Source organism: Hevea brasiliensis, chromosome 16 (genome assembly GCF_030052815.1).
Source record: "Hevea brasiliensis isolate MT/VB/25A 57/8 chromosome 16, ASM3005281v1, whole genome shotgun sequence".
NCBI classification, from domain to species: domain Eukaryota; kingdom Viridiplantae; phylum Streptophyta; class Magnoliopsida; order Malpighiales; family Euphorbiaceae; genus Hevea; species Hevea brasiliensis.
Window position 1 is genome coordinate 50,696,956 of NC_079508.1, and position 22,871 is coordinate 50,719,826.

Here is a 22,871-nt window from a genome sequence, read left to right on the forward strand (position 1 = left end):
ATATAGTTTGAAGACTACAAGCAGGACTTAAGACAGGTCATTCATGGGAATAAGACAGTGGGTGGTGTTTATATAACCCTCAGAATGCGCCTCCATTGTGAAATATTTCGCAATGGTAAAGCAGTTCCTGGGAAAGTTTTTGATGTCCTAAATGAGGTGGTTGTTGACCGGGGTTCTAATCCATATATTTCAAAGATTGAATGTTATGAACATGATCGACTTATAACCAAGGTGAGGTCTGAAGTTTCACGTCCTAAAAGATATTCTAAAAAATTCTTCTATTATGCCCTTGACTTTGATGGAACAATTATCCTAGCTTTGTGGCTCACCACAACTTAGCTTGAAAGCTGGTTCATTGCAGCAATGGCCTGCTTATGCAGTATTTTGCACTTGTAAAATCAAATATAGGACAACAGAAATTCTCATATCTTCTGTGATGTTTTTGGCTGATAAATAACTTGTCTTCTAGGTGCAAGGTGATGGAATCATAATAGCCACACCTACTGGAAGTACTGCTTATTCTACAGCTGCAGGAGGTTCCATGGTACATTTACATATTGGGTTTCTTTTAAAATTTGAAATGTTTTCTTTATATTTTAATACGTGTATGTAAATAAAAAATGAAATCTACATGCACACACACATAAGCACACATTGTACTTTACATTTGAGCCAGGCCAAAGTCAAAAAGATCTAAGGTAAGCTTGGCCCAAATTTTTATTGTGCCTCATTTTATTTGACCAAATTTGGTTCACCGTGAATTTTCTTGACCAAAGTCAACTCACATAAAGCTTATCTCAAAATTTCAGGCTGGATAAAAAAGGTTTTTGGGTTAGTTAAACACAAATGACATTCTTAGTTTTAGGGATTTTTGTTTCATCACAATTCATGGGAACTTTATGAATGTGTGTTTGTAGTTCAAGAATTATTAGAGCTGAGAATTTTGAGATAAAATTCTATTGAAATGAATAACATGGGATTGTTTAGGGGTGGCCACGGTTCAGGAACCGTCGGTTTAGGTTCAATGAAATCATGAACTTGAACTAAACCACTAAGGGACGGTTTGGAAGACGGTTTCTAAACCACCAGTTCCGGTTCGAGCCCCGATTTAAAACGGTTTGAAGGGCGGTTCGAAAAAGGACAGTTCAAGACGGTTTAGTGGACGATTTGGATGCAGTTTAGGGGTGGTTTAAGGGTGACTTAGACAAAAAAAATTAGAGAAAAATTTTATTGATTCAGAATTTAAGTTATATTTATAAAAATATTTTAATTTTTCTTATAAATCTTTCAATCAAAATAAAATAAGAAAAAAGAGAATGAAAATAATTTATCTTTAAGAAAAATTTAATAAGTAAAGACTTGAACTTGATTAAAAAACTAGAGATGAAAATAATTTTTTTTAAAGAAATTAGTAAAAGTGTATGAACTTAATTTTACCTATGTATCCCTTTAGGATTTAGATGAATCAAAATTTCTAGTTTTATTGCTTATCTTTTTATAAAAATTATATGATAATTGATAATTAAAAAAGTACAAAAGAGAAAAAAAAATTAAAATAGAGGGTATTGAAAATTTTATTGAGAATATAAAATAACAATAAAGTAAATAAGATAGTATTAAAAATTTTAGTGAGTATATAAAATAATAAAGTAGAAAAATTGAGAGAGTACTGTGAATTAAAAGGAGTGTAGAAAATAATTATTTAAAAAATTTGAAAGATTAAAAACATATTAAGAATTAAAGAGAGTGTAGAAAATAATTGTGTAGAGAATTAATGATATATATAAATGAATTAGGAGTAGGGTGAGATATTTATTGAATTTTTTTGTATTTAAATTGCAGGTTTGGTCCGGTTCGAAATCATTGGTTCAATCCGGTTCGGAATCGCCGGTTCACGGTTCTTGAAAAATATGAACCTGAACCAAACCGCATAAGGACTATTTCGGTTTGGTTCGAAGTCGGTTTCGATTTTGACCAGTTTTGGTCCAGTTTTAACCGAACCGGTTTCAGTTCGATTCCGGTTCAAAACCGAACCGTGGCCACCCCTGGGATTCTTTATTCCACTTGTTTCTCTCTCTCCCCTTACTATTGCACCTTGATAGGAGACATAAAATTGGTATTCCCAGTGCATGAGGCTCCTGGATTATGAGGATAGTTGGGGGAGTGTCATTAAGAGTATGTTGTGTACTTGTGTCTTCGGTAAATGACTTCATTAAATAAATTCTGTACATTGTGCTGTCTTGGAACTGTCACTAATATATCAGCATGACATGCAGATGCTTAGGAGCTATTGATGTGATCTTACACTCAGACGGGGAGAGAAAAGCTTTAGTTTAGTTATTACATGGTAGAATGGATAAACCTAAGGATTTCTTTTTAGGTATTATTCACTTCACTGTGGATGTCCTAACTTAAAATTTTAAAATTCTCCACTTCCTGCACCCTAACATCATTCAAACGATAACATCCCCTGCATATATCCATACCTGGCTCTTCCATCAATTAAATTTCCGTAACAACCTTTAAAACCCTGTCTTTCTTCTTCCAGAAAACACTTTAACCAGGTCTTGTGATTCCAGCAAATCAAGCTGCATCTTTTATCTAAAACATCAATCAGTCTGTTGACTCTGTTCTCTACTAAACCTATGAATCTTGCACCTCCTTGTTCAATTTTTACAAGCCTTAACTCACCATAAAAATATGAGATTGACCTGAATCCATCTCAGTTAAGCTTCAAAACAGGCTCTATTGTGCAATTAAACCAATGCTTCATAAGCTTCCTTTGATGTGGCATTGAAGTGTTAATATTTTGATTTATACAAGTTAGCAAATTTAATGTGCATATGTCATTGATAAATTTGATAAGTATATCCAAAATAAATAAAATGGAATGAAAGAAATAAGAAAAAAAAATTTTGAAAAATAGAAGTATCTTCTCTTCCTAGAAATGGCCTGAATTTTATTCTGATCTCATTTTTGAAAACAAACGCTAAATTTTTGTTGAAACAATAATACTCCAGGCTTGTTGCATCTAATTAATTTTGATGGATAAACAACTTATACTGAAATGGACTACTTGAATGCAGGTGCATCCAAATGTTCCTTGTATGCTGTTTACCCCAATCTGTCCACACTCTCTCTCATTTAGGCCGGTCATACTTCCGGATTCTGCTAGGCTGGAATTAAAGGTAAATTAAAGGTCATAATTCTGGTCTTGGTGATCATATTCCTTGCAGATATTCTTCAGCCAGACAATTTAAACATTTTTTGAAATTGGGCAGATTCCAGATGATGCTCGAAGCAATGTATGGGTTTCTTTTGATGGGAAGAGAAGGCAGCAACTTTCAAGAGGGGATTCTGTCCAGATATCTATGAGCCAGCACCCACTCCCAACAGTCAACAAATCTGACCAAACAGGTGATTGGTTTCACAGCTTGATTCGCTGCCTGAACTGGAATGAGAGGCTAGATCAGAAGGCCCTGTGAAGCTTCTGAAACTGAAGAGGAGCCTAGTCCATTTCCATTTCTGGATTGAGGTTTGTGTAAATTAATTAATGTACAGATTGAAAATAAAAATGACCACAGAAAATTTTACTGATGCTGAGTTAATACTATTCATCACAACATAGGCTTCCATGTGAAGCTAGGTTTTGCCATCTTTCTCTCTCTCTTTCTCTCTCTCTCTCTTCTCTATTAAAAGCATTAAAGATTGTATTACATACGGTCAACAATTACTGGTAATAAAATATAAACTTACAGCTCTTTTGAACATCTAATTTTGATTGATCAATGCTTGGTTTCTTGTACTAGTTTGGTACTATAGTTAATTTTATTTCCACGTGATATTCTAATTAACTGTGATGTGGGAATGCTAGGAGGGAGGAGGGTCCACCTCTATGAAAAAACTGAGCGTGAAAGCATAGCAGGACACATGACAAAGTTGATTTTCTCATATATACAACTGATATTGTGTCTGGCTTTTCTTGGTTGGCCCTCTGGAACTTGTTGAATGCTGAAAATATATAGTGGTCAGTTGTTTTTTCCTTTTTTTTTTTTTAAACTGTACTGTTATTGTTAGGTGTGCTCCGTTAGAAGTCTGCATTGTTTTTAGAAGTCTGCATTGTTAGTGGATTAGCATTACTAATGGGTTCTACCAGAAAGGGATTGTGTGTGTATTTGAAAAATAAATTATCTAGATACTATTTTTTTGAGGAATGGGGGATTCAAATCTCGCATCTTTCTTACCAATCAGTCTTTAAGACCAAAGTGGATGGAGTTGGCAGGTTAGAAGCTTCAAACTAGGACACGGATTGAAGAAAATTTTTAATAACTGGACACGTTCTAATGACAGTGGGGAATACATTGACCTCCTTGACAATGAGTTTCTTGCCAGATCAGTATCACAAACACAGGAATATTTGGTTCATTATAGAAACTTGCAAGTTCTGTTTTATGTAATGAATACATATTGACGGTTGATAATAGATTTACATGAATTTATCATGATCAATAAAATTATTATAAAATTATTATATTACTATTATACATGCAATGATTGTATTGAATAAATTTTCAGGATTTACTTTCTTAATTTAAGAAAAGTTATGCTTCTTTACTGCATGGAATATCTACGACGCTAAGATTTTTTTATTTTTTTTTAAATAGGAATTGCTAAGTATTTATCATATATCCGTAGATATATCATAGTTATTAAAGGCTCAAGGCGCACTAAGACGCCAAGGAGTCTTGGAGCCTAAGTGCAAGGCGCAATGTGTAGGCGCGTGCCTGAGCGAGGTGAGGCGCAAAAGTGAAAAATTTTAAAAATTCATAAAAGTCAAATAAATGTGATGCTTTTCTTTTTTTTTTTCTTTGGCATATATCTTGAATTAGATTTGTTGGTTTGAGTTTAAGTGTTAATCCATTTTGCCAATGCAAGTACTCGCTAAAAATGAAAATAAAGAAGGCATGTCTTTCCAAAACCTTGTGCCTGGAACAAAGGCGCACACTTAGGCGCATAAGGTGATAGGGTTTGAGCCTGGTGAGCCTTGAGCCTGAGGCGTGCCTAATAACTATGAGATATATATTATTGATTTTGATGAAAACTGAGAACTTTATATTTGAAGGTTGTGTATGTAGGAAAAAAAGGGAAGAAAGGACTCATTGTAGTGAGTTAGGTGTGAACTGTGAACCTTTAATTTTTTCTTTTTTTTTTTTTGGGCAGGTGAGTTATGATCACTTGCCACTTTTGCAGTTTGAACTCTCACGTTGTATCTATGTAGACATGTCTATTTGATTGTTTCTGTTGAAGTCTCTCTTAACACGTCGCTTGGGTCAACAATAACGACCACCAATGAACAAACCAACCTGTCAAATATGGTGTAATAGAGCAAATAGTGTAGTTAGATTAGAAAACTTGAGATCTTGAAGCTTTAATCGAGTGTTTCAAGCTCGTTTTACCATACCTCTCAGCTCAAGATGGTATGGTGAAAATGAAGAACTAATTGTTTCTTAGAAGTAAAGTTTGATTAAATGGAACACAAAGCAAAAAGCTTAGCATGCCCGTGCAATGAATAACCCAGCCATTAAGAAAGAAAAGAGAAAAACAATGTAAAGCAAACAAAGATACCCAGCTTTCTTTTCTCTTCTTCTGTGTTATTTTGGAGAAAGAAGCTTTCAGGATTATTGAGGCAAATCTTTGTCAGTATGACCCATAAACTAGAAATTAATGGGAAATTAAAAAAATGAATTAATAGGTGTAATCCTCTAAAATTGAAATTGCACCTAGTTGCATATTCACACGGTCCTCACAGCTTGGAACCTTGGTTCCTTGGGAAGGAACTTCTGCTCTGCATAAACAGACATGTAATCACCAAACACAAACTTGGGGTATTCTTGACGATTCATCTCCTGGTTAGCTCTCTCCACCAGTTTTGGTGCAGGAGCTATTGTAGCTTTGAGGGATGGGTTATAGAATGAAGCAATTGACCTTCTGTTCCCGTTAGGAGTGACCAGAACCCTGTGCCAGGTACTTTTGTACCTGCCATTGCTTAGGACCTCAATCTGATCACCGGTGTTTATGATAATAGTGTTTTTCAGTGGCTGGACATCAATCCATTTTCCATCCTTGAGGATTTGAAGACCTCCCACCTCATCATCTTGGAAGAGTAAGATGACACCTCCGGCATCTGTGTGAGCTCGAAGGCCGTTCATCAGCTCTGGATGAGGACATGGTGGATAGTGGCCAACCTTGGTACCAAAAAAGCAGTTGTCTCCTTCTCCGCCATTGAATGCCTTCTTGATGTATCCTTTGGGTAAGCCCAAATTCTCATCCATTACTTCCATGACCCTCTCAGCCAATTTCTTCAGTTCACCTCTGTATTCAGCCATGGTTTCCCTGTCATGGATGTCAGAATTTATTTCACATACGTCATCTTTTTCTTTGTATATTTTCTTGAAAATTGCGGTGCTAATTTATAGGAGCTTACCTGAATCCAGGGGTTTCTGATGGCCACTGGTTGTCATCTAGGAGAATGAAGACATCTTCCCAGTCCGTATTCTCCAATTTCTCACCATTTTTCTTCTCTGCCAAATCCTTCAATGAGTTCATCGGTTTGGAGTTCTTGAAATTTTCCTCCCTTTCCAGCTTGTAGCACTCTGAGCAAACCTTCTTCACCCTCTCCAGGAGCTCCTCTGGAATTCCATGGTTCACCAGCTGCAACCCATAAATCGTATAATACACATCTTAGAACCCTTTTCAGTTTTCATAGGAATAACACAGAATTCTTACGCAAAAGAAAAGTTGTTCTCATTGATCTATTCCTGATCAAAGCTTGGAAGTTCCTGAAACAGTAAAAAAAATACCTGGAAGAACCCCCATTCCTCGCACCCATTAGCGATCTGAGCCATTATCTTGGTTCTCTCCTCACCAGAACCGTTAACCTTAGAGAAATCAATCACTGGAATTGCCATTGTAGGAAAGGAATACAATTAAGAGAGAGAGAGAGAGAGAGAGAGAGTTTGTTAAGAGTGTGAATATGCTTGGCTATGTTTACTTCAGTGATGGATGCAAATGAGGGATGAATAGGTCTATTTATAGAAACATTTGCCGCCATTCATCGTCATCCTTGAACGTCAACTACGACTACCTTTCACTTCCTTTTATGTAAACTAGCTGTTACGGCGAGGTGTGAGTGACTGTGGATGACTATGGGAATTTCATCATAATCAATCGTTAAGATTAATTTATTTATTATGTACACAATAATTGTATGAAATAATTTCTTCAAACTATGACCTTTATTCTTTTAATTTATCTTTTAAAGTTTTAATAAAGAAACATGCAAGAACACAAGGTTAAGGTCAATGCTTAGCCTTTAACAACTGCTTAGTGCTTACCGACAACGCAAGCATTCTTTCAGGTGATGCATACCTAATTAATTTTCCATAATTGAAATCATTTTAATATTTTTTTATGAAAAATTCTTGATTAAATTCATCCTGTGACGTCTCTACTGCAGATCTTGTGTATTGAATGTGATTAGTATTAATTAACTTTTAATTAAGAAATACTTGCACCGAACAAAACCTAATTACCAGGCTTACCCTGCAGTGACATATATGCTAAACAAAAGCAAGCATGGCGTCTCTTCTCTACTATTCAGATGGATCTAACTCTTTGACTTGCTAGATAATTTGAGTCTGAATTCTTGGCATGTCTCTGATATCATGTGCGATATTCTCATATTTTCTTTCAAAAAAAAAAAAAAAACAATTTTCTTTATATATATATATATATAGTATTTCACGTTGATAACTCTTTACCTACTCCTCCATTAATCTTGTTGACCACTCCCATTATAAATTAATATATTATCTTGTAAACCCTAAAATCTTTTGCTTGGAAATTCTACCCTCTTCTAGGGACAAGTGTCACGTCATATTGAATTAATACTACAACGATTTGCAGTCATAGTTGGAGGGCTAAGGAGAGGCAAATTAAGGTTTAGACTTCAATTTAATTATGAATAATTAATTAAAACTACACATAACAAACATATTAATTAACTTAATTAACATTAAATCCAATCAATTAATTATCCATTTTTATTATGAAAAATGATCTGTAAACTCAACCATGCTATATAATTTAGTGCATGTGTTTAGTTGGCCTTGTGATTGGTTCTAATTGTGTCCGAATGTTAGGGTACATTTCTGAAGAGAACAGACAATAGTGGCCGTCTGATCAACAAGTGATGATGTTAGAAAACAAAGCAATTGCTGTATTTGTAAGACTGATGTTAGAAAAGCAATCTTGCTCCAATGCCAGTCTAATGGTCGGTTTCTGCATAATTGGCATGTTTCCAGATCCCATCATCTGTTGATCTGCTGCTCTATTTTTATCTTATTATATTGTATATTATTTGGCAATTAATTATATATTCTTTTTTATACTTGAAAAATTCTTAAGAAAAGATAGGGTTGTTAGGGTTTAATTTTCACTGTCTGCGATTATATTTTCATTTATAAAAGGGCTGCTTATTAATTTTTAGATCAAATTTAAAGTCTTATTATTTTCAAATTTGATTTTTTTTTTTTTTTTTTTTTTTTTAAAAATTTTTTTTAAAAAATTTTTTTTTTTTTATTATTTATTTTATTAAATTATAAATATAATATATATATATTATATATTATTTTTTTTTTTTTTGATATATATATATATATATATATATATATATATTGCCCCAAATCTCCTCACAACAATGAAATTGAAGGAAGAAAGTTGTCATCCAAACAGCTGAAATTGTGTACATGGATGGGGTGATTGATTCCCTTCCCTATTCCATCTCCTTCTTCCTCACATGCTCACTAATGGATGGTGTTTCTAACAGGCCATAGCAAACTGGTCTAGAGTGCCTATGCTTTGATTTTCTTTATTCTTTCTGTCTTCCTCTCTCTTTTCTTTTTTTCAATTATAATTATTTGTATATATTTTCTTCAACAAATGATAATATTATATTTCTTTTGCTCTGATTTAATTAACATTGCTTAATTAATTTTTTATATATAATATTTAATTAATTAAATAATTACGCCTGCAGAGTCTTCTTCAGCATCACTCGGTCCATACATATTTGTCAACCAAATTTCATTGGGAAATTAATCCAATTAAATATGGCTAAAGGTTCATATTTATGTTTGTGTCATCCATCAATGATTTAATTTAATACTAATGAGTTGATTGATTGAAGCTTCATTAATTAAATAATAAGTATATAAATTCAGCAACCACTTTTTGTTAGAGAATAATAACTACCCAATAGGATTTCGTAACCATTCTGTAAAGAGGAAAAGTACATTTATTGTTGCATCTAGATGACACAATATATATTTTTTTTAAATTATGTCTAATAGACCCAACAAATTAAATGATTATTTAACAAATTATATTATTTATTTTTATTAAAATTAATTATTTAAAAATGAACGTGAAGCTTTAAATTTCAACTTATATTATAATAAAAATAAACATATTATATGCCTATTGGGAGATTTGAAAGTAAGGAAACAACATAAAAATGTGGATGATCTCTCTCTCTCTCCCTCTCCCATTCCAAGTGATTAATTCGTCAATGTTTAGTAAAATATATAATTATGAAAATTTAAACTTTTCTTTTTCTTATGTATTTTTTTTTTACTCTTTTCTTCATAGTTAATTAGTGATTTTGTTTGCCTAACTTGGCTTAGTTAATGGTTAAATTTATATCACTAATAAACTTAGGTAGAGTCTCCACCTTTCTATTTTTTAGATATTAAATATAAAGGAAGATGATGTTATTGTTTTTGGCCCAAAAGAAGTGGACAGACCAGGAACTAGCTTGGGTTTCCATGGATAAGGTTAAACTCAACACATTATTACTTTTTAGGCTGGTTAGTCCATTTCCCTTTGCCTATGTGAGCTTATCAAAGTATAGTCTATTTAAATCTGAAAAAAAAATTGTCGTGAGCATAAAACTTATTTAATTCTTGTCAGTATGAATCTTTTTTAATTGAAAATTTTAATTATTTATAAATTAATATTGATGAACTATAAGAAAAAATGTTATGACCTGCTTACAACAAATAGAGAAATAGGGAGAAGGAGAAAGAAAAGAGGAGAGATTGAGAAGAAGCAGGAGAAAAGGAAGAAATAGAAAGAAAGAAAGAACTTGAGAAGGAGAGAATTTAGAGTGAAAACTTGTTATTTATTAATTTTCAATGTGTTCAATACAACTCAAGAACTTTATTTATATTTCTAATTGCAAGGTCCTTATACAAGAAATCTAAAACATGCAAATCCAGGGCATCCTAGCTAAGGATAGTGATATATATATATAACAAAGCATTCTCAACATGTTGACTTAATTAGATTATAGAAATGGTCACTTGATTAAGTTCACAGTTTCCAACTGCTGAGGCTTGTGATGACAAAAAAAGTATAAACTTTTCAACTTTTGTGGCTTGATTTTCGTACTGCACTAGGACTTTTACGAATAAAGACAAGAGGAAAGTGCATAATAATTAAAATAATCCACAAATGATCCTCGCTTTCAAGCAACATGTGGCCTCTAGCACACAGCTTCATGACTATTGCGACAATTCTGGTCGCCTGATTGACTTGTGAAAGTACTCATTCAAACAACCAGTCTCTCTTCTTCTGTAAATCATCTAAACAACCTTGGAAAGGTTTATATCTAGTGGGTATTGCAGAATTTCTACTCCATCATCTTCTTGGTGAGATTAAGGGGTAGTTCTTCCTTGTTTTCTTCATGGCTCCGAGGGTTCATACTGGCTCCACTCAAACAGCTCTGGAAGTTGATTCTGGAGAGAAACGTCTAAATGAGCTTGGATACAAGCAAGAACTCAGAAGAGAAATGGTTATTTGATGATAATATTTCGTTTTCTCAATATTCAAACATTTTTATGATATTGAAACTCATACCTGGATTTAATTTCATGCAGACCTTGTTTAAGACGCTTGCAATTACGTTCTCGAGCATGGCAGTTTTTACTGGAACACCGCTGTATGGCCCAAGCCTACTTTATGCAGGACCTGCAAGCATGATTTGGGGATGGCTGGTGGTCACATTCTTCACCTGGTTTGTTGGAATAGCCATGGCTGAAATTTGCTCCTCTTTTCCTGTATGTGTATCTTATCTTTTCAGTTTTTTTTTTTCTGGATGACTCCAGCTAGTACTATTGAGCTTTACTGCTGCTTAATTAATTTTATCCTTTCTGGTAATATTTATACCAATTAACTACTTGGAGTAATAAACCAAATTAAGAAGTTCTTTGTCTACTTCTCCATGCAAATTTACTTGCCTATATGTCATACCAGTTCCTGTGCAGATTCTGAAGATGAACAATCGTCTCAGGAGTATCCTGTTTGAGCACTGTCTTGGTCAAAACATGTGTATTTAAGTTGTGCATCCTTTTCTGTCTGATCAATAGTAAAAATCAAATTTTATTTAATTTTCTAATTAGCAGCGTATGTTGACGGCCGGGTTGTTATTCGACGATATATTAACTTATTCATAATTTTTTTAAGGGAAGAATTTGACAAAAAACTCATGACCTTTATCTATAATTAGGTATGGGTGTTCAGACTAAATACGATCTTTGTATGTTTGTCAAAGTTCACTGATACATGCATAAATATGGCTTTGTTGAAAAAATTAATGTAAACAGACCACAGGTTCGCTTTACTTTTGGGCTGCCCATTTGGCTGGACCCAAGTGGGGGCCATTTGCATCCTGGTGCTGTGCATGGCTCGAGACCATTGGTGTAATTTCTGGGATTGGTGCCCAGGTATGTGTACATTCATCTATGAATCTATCGTAATGACGCAATGTATAAAAATGCTTGAATTTTATTAGAACGTCCCATGACACATTTTACTTATGTAAAAGTTTTATAATACATCTTAATTTCTCTATAAAATTTCTCTATAAAAGTGAAATTAAAATATTTTTTATATTATAGTCAGTAAATTATCATATTAGTGTGAGTCACACAAATATTTTAAAAATATCTTAATTTTATCTTATAGAGGTATTGAGATGTGTTATGAAATATTTTAAAAGTTTAGAGTGTCATAAAATTTTCTTTTTTAAGTAAAATTTAGGTGTGAAATGATATATTATATCAAATTAAAACAAAAAATAAATGCAAGAGTGAAAATTTTATGTTTGTTCCTGCAGGCATATTCAGGATCACAGGCACTACAGATGATCATACTTCTGTCCACGGGAACAAACAAGGGTGGAGGCTATTTTGCTTCAAGGAGTGTATTCTTGTGTATGTATATAGGCTTTACCATCATATGGGCTGTTCTGAACACTTTCGCTTTAGAAGTCATTGCATTCCTTGACATTATCTCCATATGGTGGCAGGTTTGCTCTATAATTTATACTTTTCTATTCAATTTTCTTGCTTTATTGTACGAGCACCACTACTAAAGATAAGTGACCCTTTTCATGAACATCCCACACTTATGAACTCTGAAGAGAGTCAATGCATGCAGCCTTATTTTGCAGAGAAATATTCTACTTTGATTTCATCGATTGTTTGTCTAGCGTCCCCTGTTGCTTGCCTTTATTTACATTGACCCCAATTTGCTTATTAGCTACAAATCACAATAATTTACCTCATGTGGCTAGCAAGCTCTCCTTTATCTGGAATTTCAGAGCAGTTTCATTTATCTTGCAGGTGATTGGGGGTTTAGTTGTGATAATAATGCTTCCTTTGGTAGCAAGACCCACACAGCCAGCTTCTTATGTGTTCACTCATTTTGAAACATCACCCGAGTCAACTGGAATTAGTAGTAAACCTTATGCAATAATTATGTCTGTACTCCTCAGCAACTACTCCCTGTACGGCTACGACGCTGCAGCTCATTTAACCGAGGAAACAAAAGGTGCTGACAGAACTGGACCTATTGCCATTCTTTCTAGCATTGGCATCATCTCAGTTTTTGGATGGGGGTATAATTTAGCTCTTACTTTCAGTATCAAGGTATATATACATGCTTTTCTTGCAGGACTCAGGGGCGTATAGAGATAGAAATTTTGCCCTGCCTTGACAAGGAACTTGAATTTTGTTTTGAAATTCAATTAGGAATCTCCCCACTGCAATGCAAATTTCATTTCATTGCAGGATCCTAGCTATTTATACGATGGGAACAATGAGACTGGCGGTGCACTGGTGCCAGCACAGATAATTTATGATGCATTTCATGGGAGGTATCATAATTCAGCAGGAGCTGTAGTTTTCCTCTGTATCATCTGGGGATCTTTCTTCTTTTGTGGACTTTCAGTGACTACTAGTGCTGGCAGAGTGGTAAGAGAAATCAATCGATATAATTTGCTTCTTCTTCATTTAATCTCTCTGCAAGCAATGACTTGCTTTTCCTTAATTTGAAGGTTTATGCTTTATCAAGAGACAATGGAATCCCATTTTCACCATTGTGGAGAAAAATACACCCCAAATACAAGGTTCCCAGAAATGCTGTGTGGCTCTGTACAGCCATCAGCATCATTCTTGGACTACCCATCTTGAAGCTTGATGTAATTTTCACAGCCATCATATCAATAAGTACAATCGGATGGGTTGGAGGGTATGCAGTACCAATATTTGCAAGGCTGTTGATGGAAGAGAAGAACTTCAAGCCTGGACCCTTTTATTTGGGTAGAGCAAGGAGGCCAATTTGCTTGGTAGCCTTCCTGTGGATATGCTATACCTGTTCAGCTTTCCTATTGCCAACAATCTACCCTATCCGATGGAAAACTTTCAACTATGCACCAGTTGCACTTGGGGTATGTTTGAGCCTGATAATGCTTTGGTGGGTCTTGGATGCAAGGAAATGGTTCAAGGGTCCTGTAAGGAATATTGATGGGCAGCATGGAGATACTTAACGTTTTTTATCATTGCTAATAGAATTAAAAAATTGGTGGCTAGCCTACTAAATTGTCAGCTACACTTGGGATTAGGATTAATCCCAAATTTCAGTTTCAGCATCAACCTAGACTAGATACACCCAATACAAAGCCTTTTTGTGTATTTCTATTTTCAATTTGAAAGAATTTGGTCTCTTAAGGTTTGATTAAGTTTACCACTCGGCCTTTTTATTCAAATTAGACTCAATTTGAGTTGAGCCACTTATGAAGTAACAAAAATACTCTCATATAATATTCTCTCTTGGCCCCCTTCTAGTCTTTCACTCAAAATTTGTCCCTGCTCTCTCTTACTTGGCCATCTTCTTTACTTTCTCAGTCTTTCTTCCTCCCTCTCTCTCATCTTGGTAGGAACTCAAAAATTCAATCAAAATAATACAAGCAATAACTTTGAGTCAAATCACAAATAGAATGCCAGAAAAGGAAATTATAAAAAAGTACCTTATAACTTAACTCGTTTTTCATTTCAAGATGTGTTATTCATGTTTTGATAAAGTGGTAGGTTTCGCATTGTTAGCAAAAAACGGCTTTCCATCTATTTTCTGTCCAAAGCTGGTGACATGGACAAAAAGGTGCTGAAGTGGAATAAAATAATTGATTTGAACAAAATTTGATGAAAAAAAAAAATGAACTCCTGAAGTTACATGAAATAATCCACAAGAGATGAAATTTTTCCCTCTCTCATTTTAACCCTAGCGTCAAATTCTCTCCAAAATATAAGGGAAGAATCCCAAATTCACTGGAATAAATTGAGGTTTATAGCTTGATTACTTTCAATTGAAGTTTTTTTTTTGGGTTTTGAAGAATAGGCTGCGAAACTTGTTGAGTGGAATTGAGGCAAATTTATGTGGAGTGAATGATAAATTTGAAAGTGAAGCAAGCTCCATTTTTGTGAGGGCCAAGGTTTTTAGGATGTAGGCCAATAGATAACCTGCTGCTGCTGCATATTTTTGGACATAGCTTTTTGGATATACAGATGACTTTTGTGTAGATTTTTAGGATGAATTTAGGATGACTTTTGTAAAGTTGGTGCTATGAATGTAAAGGATGATTTTGGAGTTAACCTACTGCGATAGGGAAGAAAATACGTAGATTATGCTAATGCAATTTGGATAATTTTACTTTCTACTGCTTTAATTTTATGATAATACATGATTTTTTTGGGTCTTGTAATTTTGTTGATGTAAACAGCTTAATTTAGCTTTCTTGGCTATATTTATGAATGAATTTTACAATATCTTTCGTTCTTACAAAGGTGTATTTCCATATTAAAATGCTACATTTTCACCATTGTGTATTGCTTGCTCACCATTGTGCAATATAAAATTAGTTAGGAAATACGGGTGGTGTAGAAACTGGTGAAGCAAAAGATTACACAAGCACCAATATGGCCATGCTTTTGGTCGTGTAAATACGGAAATTGTCATAGCACAAGTGGTGTTCCCAGTCACTCTAGCAATGTAACCTCCAATACTAGCTTGAACAAAGGGAGCCATGTGGAAGCACAAGTAATTACACTAGTGTGATTTTAGCGATGTAAAGGCATATCAAAAAGTAACACCAGCCTTATGTAAAGTTTACACAAATTGTGTTTCGCCAAGCTTTGAAGATTCAACTGAGCCATGTCATTACACAGGGGCGTAAAATTTACACCAGCAATGTAACCTCCAATGCTAGTTTGAACAGAAGAAGCCATGTAGAAGCACAAGCAATTACACAGCTGGTGCTTTTAGCTGTGTAAAGACATATCAAGAAGTAACACCAGCCCTATGTAAAGTTTACAAGTTGTGCTTCGCCAAGTTTTGAGCCATGTCATTAACGGGTGGTGTAAAATTTCTGAATTATACAAAATATTCTTCATTCAATAACCAAAAACTCATTACAATTGTTTTATATTAACCATTTTTACAAACCATTACACAATTCGACGGCTACAGACTATTACAAATGCAATCACGCACTACCACACACCTCATTTACACAGTAGAGGTTTATGGCAAATATAAGTTGCCCTTGTCATTATTACTTCCTAAATTCAAAGATCATTCAATATAATTGCCATTACTGAACCATCTAATACAACACAAGATATCCCAAACCATTTACACAAGCACTACTCATATCCATTACACATATTTGGACATGCTTGAAATTTCCTCATAGCAGCAATTTTCTCTGCATATGCATGTAATGCCATCTCTATTTTATTGTTGCACTATTTTTATTTTCTTCATTTCATAGACCAATTCTACCTCCCTTGCATGACCTTCAGCAATTTTATGTTCACATTCTTGTATTCTGGAAAACATTCTTAGCATAATAATTTCACAACTTCTACAATTCTCATCATGTACCCATCGAAAAAAATTGCACATTTCAGGATGTTGAAATCAACTGCATCCATTAAACCTTCTTCCTTGATTCTCCTGTCATGGCTGTCTTAATTAGCGTGGGAAGCATACATCACCTCACAACGCTATTCCAACCACGATTGATCTTGCCTACCTGCAAACGAGCATTGGATTGGAAGCTCATTCTCTGTACTTTGGGAATTAGGGTTCCAAATTATCACAAGTCCTAACCAATAAATCATATACAATTCCATAACTACAAATTGAAGAAAAAAATTAAATAAATATACATACTTGTTTTATATAAGACATTTAACATTTAATATACGATGGCATGCAAACCCACAAATGCACGGATTGCTCAAGTAGTAAAAAAGATATCGTCCCATAGAGATTTGTGTTCAACTACTAAACTATAATTGTTGTAATTATTTGGGCTAATAATAGTGTATATGCGACCTAAAATAATAAAATTCAGTAATTAAAATGAAATTGGAGAAAATTGGCAATAGACAAAGTAATAAATCTCAAATTAAGCAAAATTTACTAATGAAGTATGCAAGAACAAAGATTAACAATGGTAAAAGTGATTTTAGAGTTTGGGGTTCATGCTTCAAGCTAATGGGAATTTGGCTTGATTTATCCAATTTTATGAAAATCTATTGTTTGAAGGTAGCTAATTATATTCTCCTTTAATTTCTTTCTCAAGACAATTAAAGAGGTTTTAATTAAACAAATCCTACTCTTGTGGTATTTAATTTAATAAAACCTATTAAGTTTGTTAATTAGCCGATTAATCATCTTAAACCCTAGTTTATCTCTAAATTTAGGTATTCAAGTTTAAATTCTTAATTATCTATCAATGATTTTTTGCCTCTCGATTTTTCAATAAAAGATTAAGAATATTACTCAATGGATACCAACACTAGATAAGTCAATAAAGCACACAATGAAATAAATCAAAATTCATCAATATAGTAAATCTAGATGAAACCAATTCAAATCAATAATTCAATTCAAAACATTACAATCCAACTCTGAAATCTCAGGATAACTACTCACTCATGATATCATGTACAATGAAAAATGACAAATTTGATGAAAGAAACATGAAAATGAGCTAAGAGTAGAGAAACCCAGGTGGAGAAATCCCAAATCCTTGAAACTCTACAGCTGAAATGTCACTTGCAGCAGAGAAATCCAGCTATGGTATCCTTTCTCTTTTTTCTTCTTCTATTCTCTTGTCCTTGTTTTCTCTCTCACACTCTTTATGGCTAAAAGGAAAAAATGATGTATTTATATGCCCATATATTTGTCCTAGAATAGACTAAAAGGAGAAAAGAACAACAGATAAAATAATGGTGACGTGTAAAAAAAAAAAAAAACTCCCAGCTTAGCACTTTTATGCGCAAAACGGCATATGCCCGTGCCATACCCAAGTTCAAAATAAAAGTTTCCAAGAGCTCTGATTCTGCACAACCCATGACATGCCCCATGCCAGAAGGGCATGTCATTTTCGAAGTATTTTCTGCAGTTCCCTCTTTTTGCTACACATGCCTTACGATATAGGGCATTGTTGCTGGGCCATGTCATTCTCGAAAAGTCTCCTATCTTTGGTAGAATTTATACATATTTTTCATGCATTTAAGCTTTCAAATCACCATAAATCTCCTAATTGTACATTTTATTTCCATAACACCTTTTTACCTATCAAAATCAAAGAAATTCCATAAATCAACTATAAAATAATAAAATCAATAATTTAACTAAAATAAAAGTTAAAAATATAAAAATATTAAATTAAAAAAACAAAAAAGACATAAAGCTACCTAAAATGCCTATATGAAATAAGTGTATCAATATAATTTAATCGCAATCTCCCGAAAAAGTATTTCAATGTTGTTATAAGTACTCATCCTCAATAAATGACAAGTTGAAAAAAAAAAGTTTGTAATAAGTAAAATGCATGAAAACGATTATTGGAAGGTTAAGTTATCCAAATAAAAACACCAGAAATGTTAAGCTGACTAATAAGTGTAATCAAAAGACTAATTGAGAAGTGCCTACTCCATGAAACAAGAAAATAATAGGTTACTACAAAAGGTTCAATACAATTGAAATGGCCTTTTAGATGCCCAATAAAACTTGTCATTGATTGTTAATGTAGGAGCTTGATAAGGTGAATACATATTCTACTCAATACTAGACATGATGAATACTAAGCATCTATAAGGTTAATGCCATTATCAAAGCGTATTTTATGTAATAGTGTACCCATTTCTTTTTCTGGGAACTTTTCTCATCTTTCCTAATTTTCGTCAACAATATTAGATATACTTCTAAAAAGAAATTATTCTATATAATCATTATATATACAAAGGATAGATTTTTACCATTAACTATATTGAAATCCATTATGAATAATGACTATGAATAATTTCCTTTTACGTGAAATTTTAAAATGCAATAGTTGTAGAAACCTTTTTTTTAACCCTTTGGAGCATTGTATACGTAGAGGCAGTAAAGAGCCCAAAGATGATAAATGCCAGAGAATTCTAGAAGTTCTTGAGCACTCCAGGGATATTTGGAATAGACGGAAAGCACAAAAAAAAGTAATAAAAATAAAAATAAAAAATAAAAAAATAAAAGTAAAAAAATATAAAATTTGAGTTTAGAATAAAAAAAATTAGGTTTAAGGCTTAACTAGTGGCTAATTGGACCTAGACTTGAGCTAAACCCTTAGTCATTTGATTAGACCTAAGAGATTTGCTCTACGCTTGATTGAAGTGACAAGCTCACTAAGTTAATAATAAAGCCTATTAGGCCATATTAAATAAATAAGGCTTTGGGTTTTTTAAAATTAAGGCTAGGGCCATTAAGTTAACTAATAAATAAACAATTAATTAGAAGATAAAAGATTAAAAAAAAAAAGGGATAAATAATCCTTGGCAACCAAATCTACAATGATAAGGGTGGGAATATGAAGTTTAGATAGGTTTAAACTCCTAAGCTTGATCTAACCTAACCTCTCCAACCTTTCGCTATATAAACCCCTTTAAATTTCAATACTGAGAGGGATTTTTATGGCCAAAAGGCAGCAATTAAACACTCAAAAGACATCAAATTGGGAGAGGTTTAGAGAGGTTCTAAGCTAATTAGAAAATCTCTCAAACCTTTAATGCCATAAAGGCCATTTGGGCTACACATGCACACACCCCACATTCTTGTTTGGTTTGGGTTTTGTTTCAGGTTTTAACTGTATGCTATAATTAATCAAGTTTCTCTGTAGCTTACCATCCATCTTAAGATCCCAAAGGAGTCTCTGGATCTCCTTAATTTGAAGGAATCAATCTCTAAACAAGGTAAAATCTGAAAAGGTCCTTGATAACTTCATATGTATGCATGTTCTTTTTCTACCCGAATCTATTCTTATTATTTCTCCATGCAAATGTATTAATCTGCATGTGGTATTTTTAATGAATACATTAGGGTGTTTCCATGTAATTTTGTTTTTAAATCATTCCAAAATCATTTTTCTTTAATTAGTTATGATTTTTCAAAATTTGGACCAATATGAACCTGAATCTACTCACACCCGAATTTGCATAAATTTTTAGGGGTCAAATCTTACTTATTTTCAGTCATTCTTTATTTTATAATCATTAAAGATGTCTAATTTATTCTCATATTTTTACATTTGCAAAATTTTTAGTAGATTGGTGTGAGTAATTTTTGGAAAATTATAGTGTAATGCTGTCTAAATTTTGGTGTTGGTTAATTTAATTAATTTTTCTTATTTGATTTGGGATGGAATGATTATTTTCTTTTTACCATATTTTAGTTTGATATGTTAGACAGCTTCTAGTAAATTTTTATGATTTTTCATGATGTTTTAGTATTTTTCTTGATTTTACAAATTTGCCACCCAATTTTAGGATTTTTGCATGTAGGTTAGTATTAGTTAATTTTACATTTTTTTTAGTATCAAATTTAGAGTGTTCTTGTTTTTCCATGTTAAATTTGAGTATGTTTAGGATTTCAAGTAATTTTTTGTAGATTTTTTCTAATAAATTTTGTATTTTTTATAGATCTTACAAGATATCTGTACAAAACAGAAATTTTTCATATCTAAGTTATTTTAGATACAATTAAACTCTTTTTTATTTTTAATTAATTTACACTTTTTTTATTAATTAATTAGTGATAATTATGCATATTAGATATATTGGAATTAGAATTAAATGATTGGCTTAGATTTGGAGACTTTAATTGATTAAAATTAATTCTAATCCTACTTTGATTTAGTTTAGTTAATTCGGTTAATCCTATTTTTCTATTTTCTTTATTTATTTTCTGTTTATTTAATTCAATTAATTTTGTAAATTTTTTTTATTTTAACTTAAATACTTACTTTTTTATATTTTTAAGTTTAGGGCTTTAATTTTACTTTAATTATTTTGAATATTTTCAAATGGACTTTTGACATGTAATAAGTTTAGTAAAGATGCATATAGGTAAAACACAATAATTAATGAGTCTAAGTACATAACCTATAAACTTTGATATGTTGGAACCCTCCTCTTATGCATGTACTTTATATTAAAATGTTTAGGACTCTTTTTTTTCTGTATGCTATGTATGACATGTAAATAAATATTGTATGTATGTAGGGAAATGATGGTACATAAGGTAATTCTTCTAATTTAGAAACATCACATGATAGGACTTTTTATGTACATGTACCAATTTGTTATTTTATGGAATAGTTGAATTTTAAATGTGTATGTAACCTTAGTTTACATAAATATATTATTAGGAATTTAATAAAATATTAATAAGACAGACTTTAGAGGCTGACCCTTATTTTAAGATAAGTCTAGGTGGATAGAGTGTTTAACCTCTCTCGCACCCAAGCCATTAGGCTCAGAAGGGTAGTGGATCTTTGAAAAGGATAAGTTGTCACTTGTATCCTTTCTCACAAATTTGTCATGATTATTACTCGATGGCGACTCATTTTCTCTATCTTTGTGACATTAATATCTAAGTATCGTAATAGTGTTATGAGAAAATATACTAAATCAAGTCCGAAATCCCACAATAATAATACATACAATGATTATATTTTAAAATGTCACGTGAAAAAAAAAAAAGTTATTTTTCTTCCCAATACTCCCTGCGCCTTCTCTCTTATTTTTCACATGCATATCCACTAATAAGTCTCGTCATTTCACCATTCTCTCTTTATATTTCTCATCTATCGTTTTTTTTTTTTTATTAATTGATTCTTATTCCTTAATTTGTCGAACAATCCTCATCCTCTAACTCCTTTTAAGTTTAATTTAGAGAGAAAGCAATATGCCCATAATACTTCATCTTGATGCTTTTTACAATCATTAAACCTATAAAACTGAAATGAAAATTGGCATTTAGTTGGTTTTCTAGTTATATCTGAAATTTTCTGATAATTTTCAACATGATCTCAAGGCTAATTTTAGCCCTTTTTCCTAGGATTTGTGATTGTGTTGATTTTGCGATAAGCCCATTGAAAAATATTATAAAGAGTAATGACTTTTAATTTAAGGTAACGGGCTAGTTTCTGTTATGTTTTTTTTTTTTTTATGTTGATTTTGGGACAAGCTGTTCACAAGGAAGAAAATGATTTTGGCAAGGTTAGAATAATTCAAAATTTTTTTTTTTGGTCAATAGATACAACATAAGTACACACGATTTATTCTTGGGTAGGTGGGGATAAAAGAAGTAGAAAGAGAAAATATCTCACTGTTTCAAGCCAAGGGCATGCCTTATGACGAATGAATAGCGACGCGTTGAGTCAACATGGAGAATTTGAGAAGTTGTCAACTTTCATGATAATAAAGAAAAAACAAGTGGGTTTTCTAGCTAATTAAATTTGTCATTTGAATAAGAGCTCTTATATGATTAATAAAGCGTATAAAAATAAAGTAGATATATTTCTGTAAATTGAAAAGAATAAATTTAATTCAATTCGAGTTGTTTTAATTGTGAATTATATTAATTTCTCTTTTTAAATAAATTTAAATTGAGTCATTTTAAGTGGTAAATCAATTCAAAATGTCTATCAAATTAATAAAATAAAAGATTTTTACAAAAGATATAAGTCAGTATATAAATAACAAATCACTTCAATTAAACGAAAATGTTTTTTAAAAAAAATCATTTTTATTTTTTTATTTTTCAAATAAAAAATTAGATATGTGATGCATGGATTAATTTGCTGATTAATTATTAGATATAAGGAGAGTACTAAAAAATAGTACTCCTTTATATGCAATAAAATAATTCTTTCTTAATTATAGGGAGTTGATACCTATGTCTTTAGAGTGAGAGTGCAAACAACGGTTTCATTATATTCGTTATTGTGAGACCCACCACAATCAACAGTTATAATAAAATCATTGTATATACGTGAAAGAAGGTATGTATTGATGTTAAAGGTGGAGGATTATTGCCCAAAATCTCCATGCCCTTCTACCATCCTCCATGAGCAAAGTGAA

At 32.5% G+C, this 22,871-nt stretch overlaps 3 protein-coding genes across 4 annotated transcripts in view; 1 reads left to right on the forward strand and 2 right to left on the reverse strand.

The window, feature by feature from the left end:
* The window catches only part of LOC131169229 (protein translocase subunit SECA2, chloroplastic-like), a 70,349-nt gene that overhangs the window by 22,839 nt on the left and 24,639 nt on the right, over positions 1 to 22,871 (reverse strand). The window lies entirely within an intron of this gene.
* On the reverse strand, positions 5,550 to 7,064 carry LOC131174783 (1-aminocyclopropane-1-carboxylate oxidase 5-like). The gene is made up of 3 exons (XM_058138729.1): positions 6,861 to 7,064; positions 6,485 to 6,711; positions 5,550 to 6,393 (listed from the first exon to the last, which is right to left on the reverse strand). The coding sequence occupies exons 1-3, from the start codon at positions 6,966 to 6,968 to the stop codon at positions 5,793 to 5,795; spliced, it is 936 nt and encodes a 311-aa protein (XP_057994712.1). The 5' UTR covers positions 6,969 to 7,064; the 3' UTR covers positions 5,550 to 5,792.
* Positions 10,705 to 14,145, forward strand: LOC110667379 (amino-acid permease BAT1 homolog). Its single transcript, XM_021828191.2, has 7 exons — positions 10,705 to 10,912; positions 10,998 to 11,177; positions 11,724 to 11,843; positions 12,236 to 12,427; positions 12,744 to 13,049; positions 13,191 to 13,373; positions 13,457 to 14,145. The coding sequence occupies exons 1-7, from the start codon at positions 10,805 to 10,807 to the stop codon at positions 13,946 to 13,948; spliced, it is 1,581 nt and encodes a 526-aa protein (XP_021683883.2). The 5' UTR covers positions 10,705 to 10,804; the 3' UTR covers positions 13,949 to 14,145.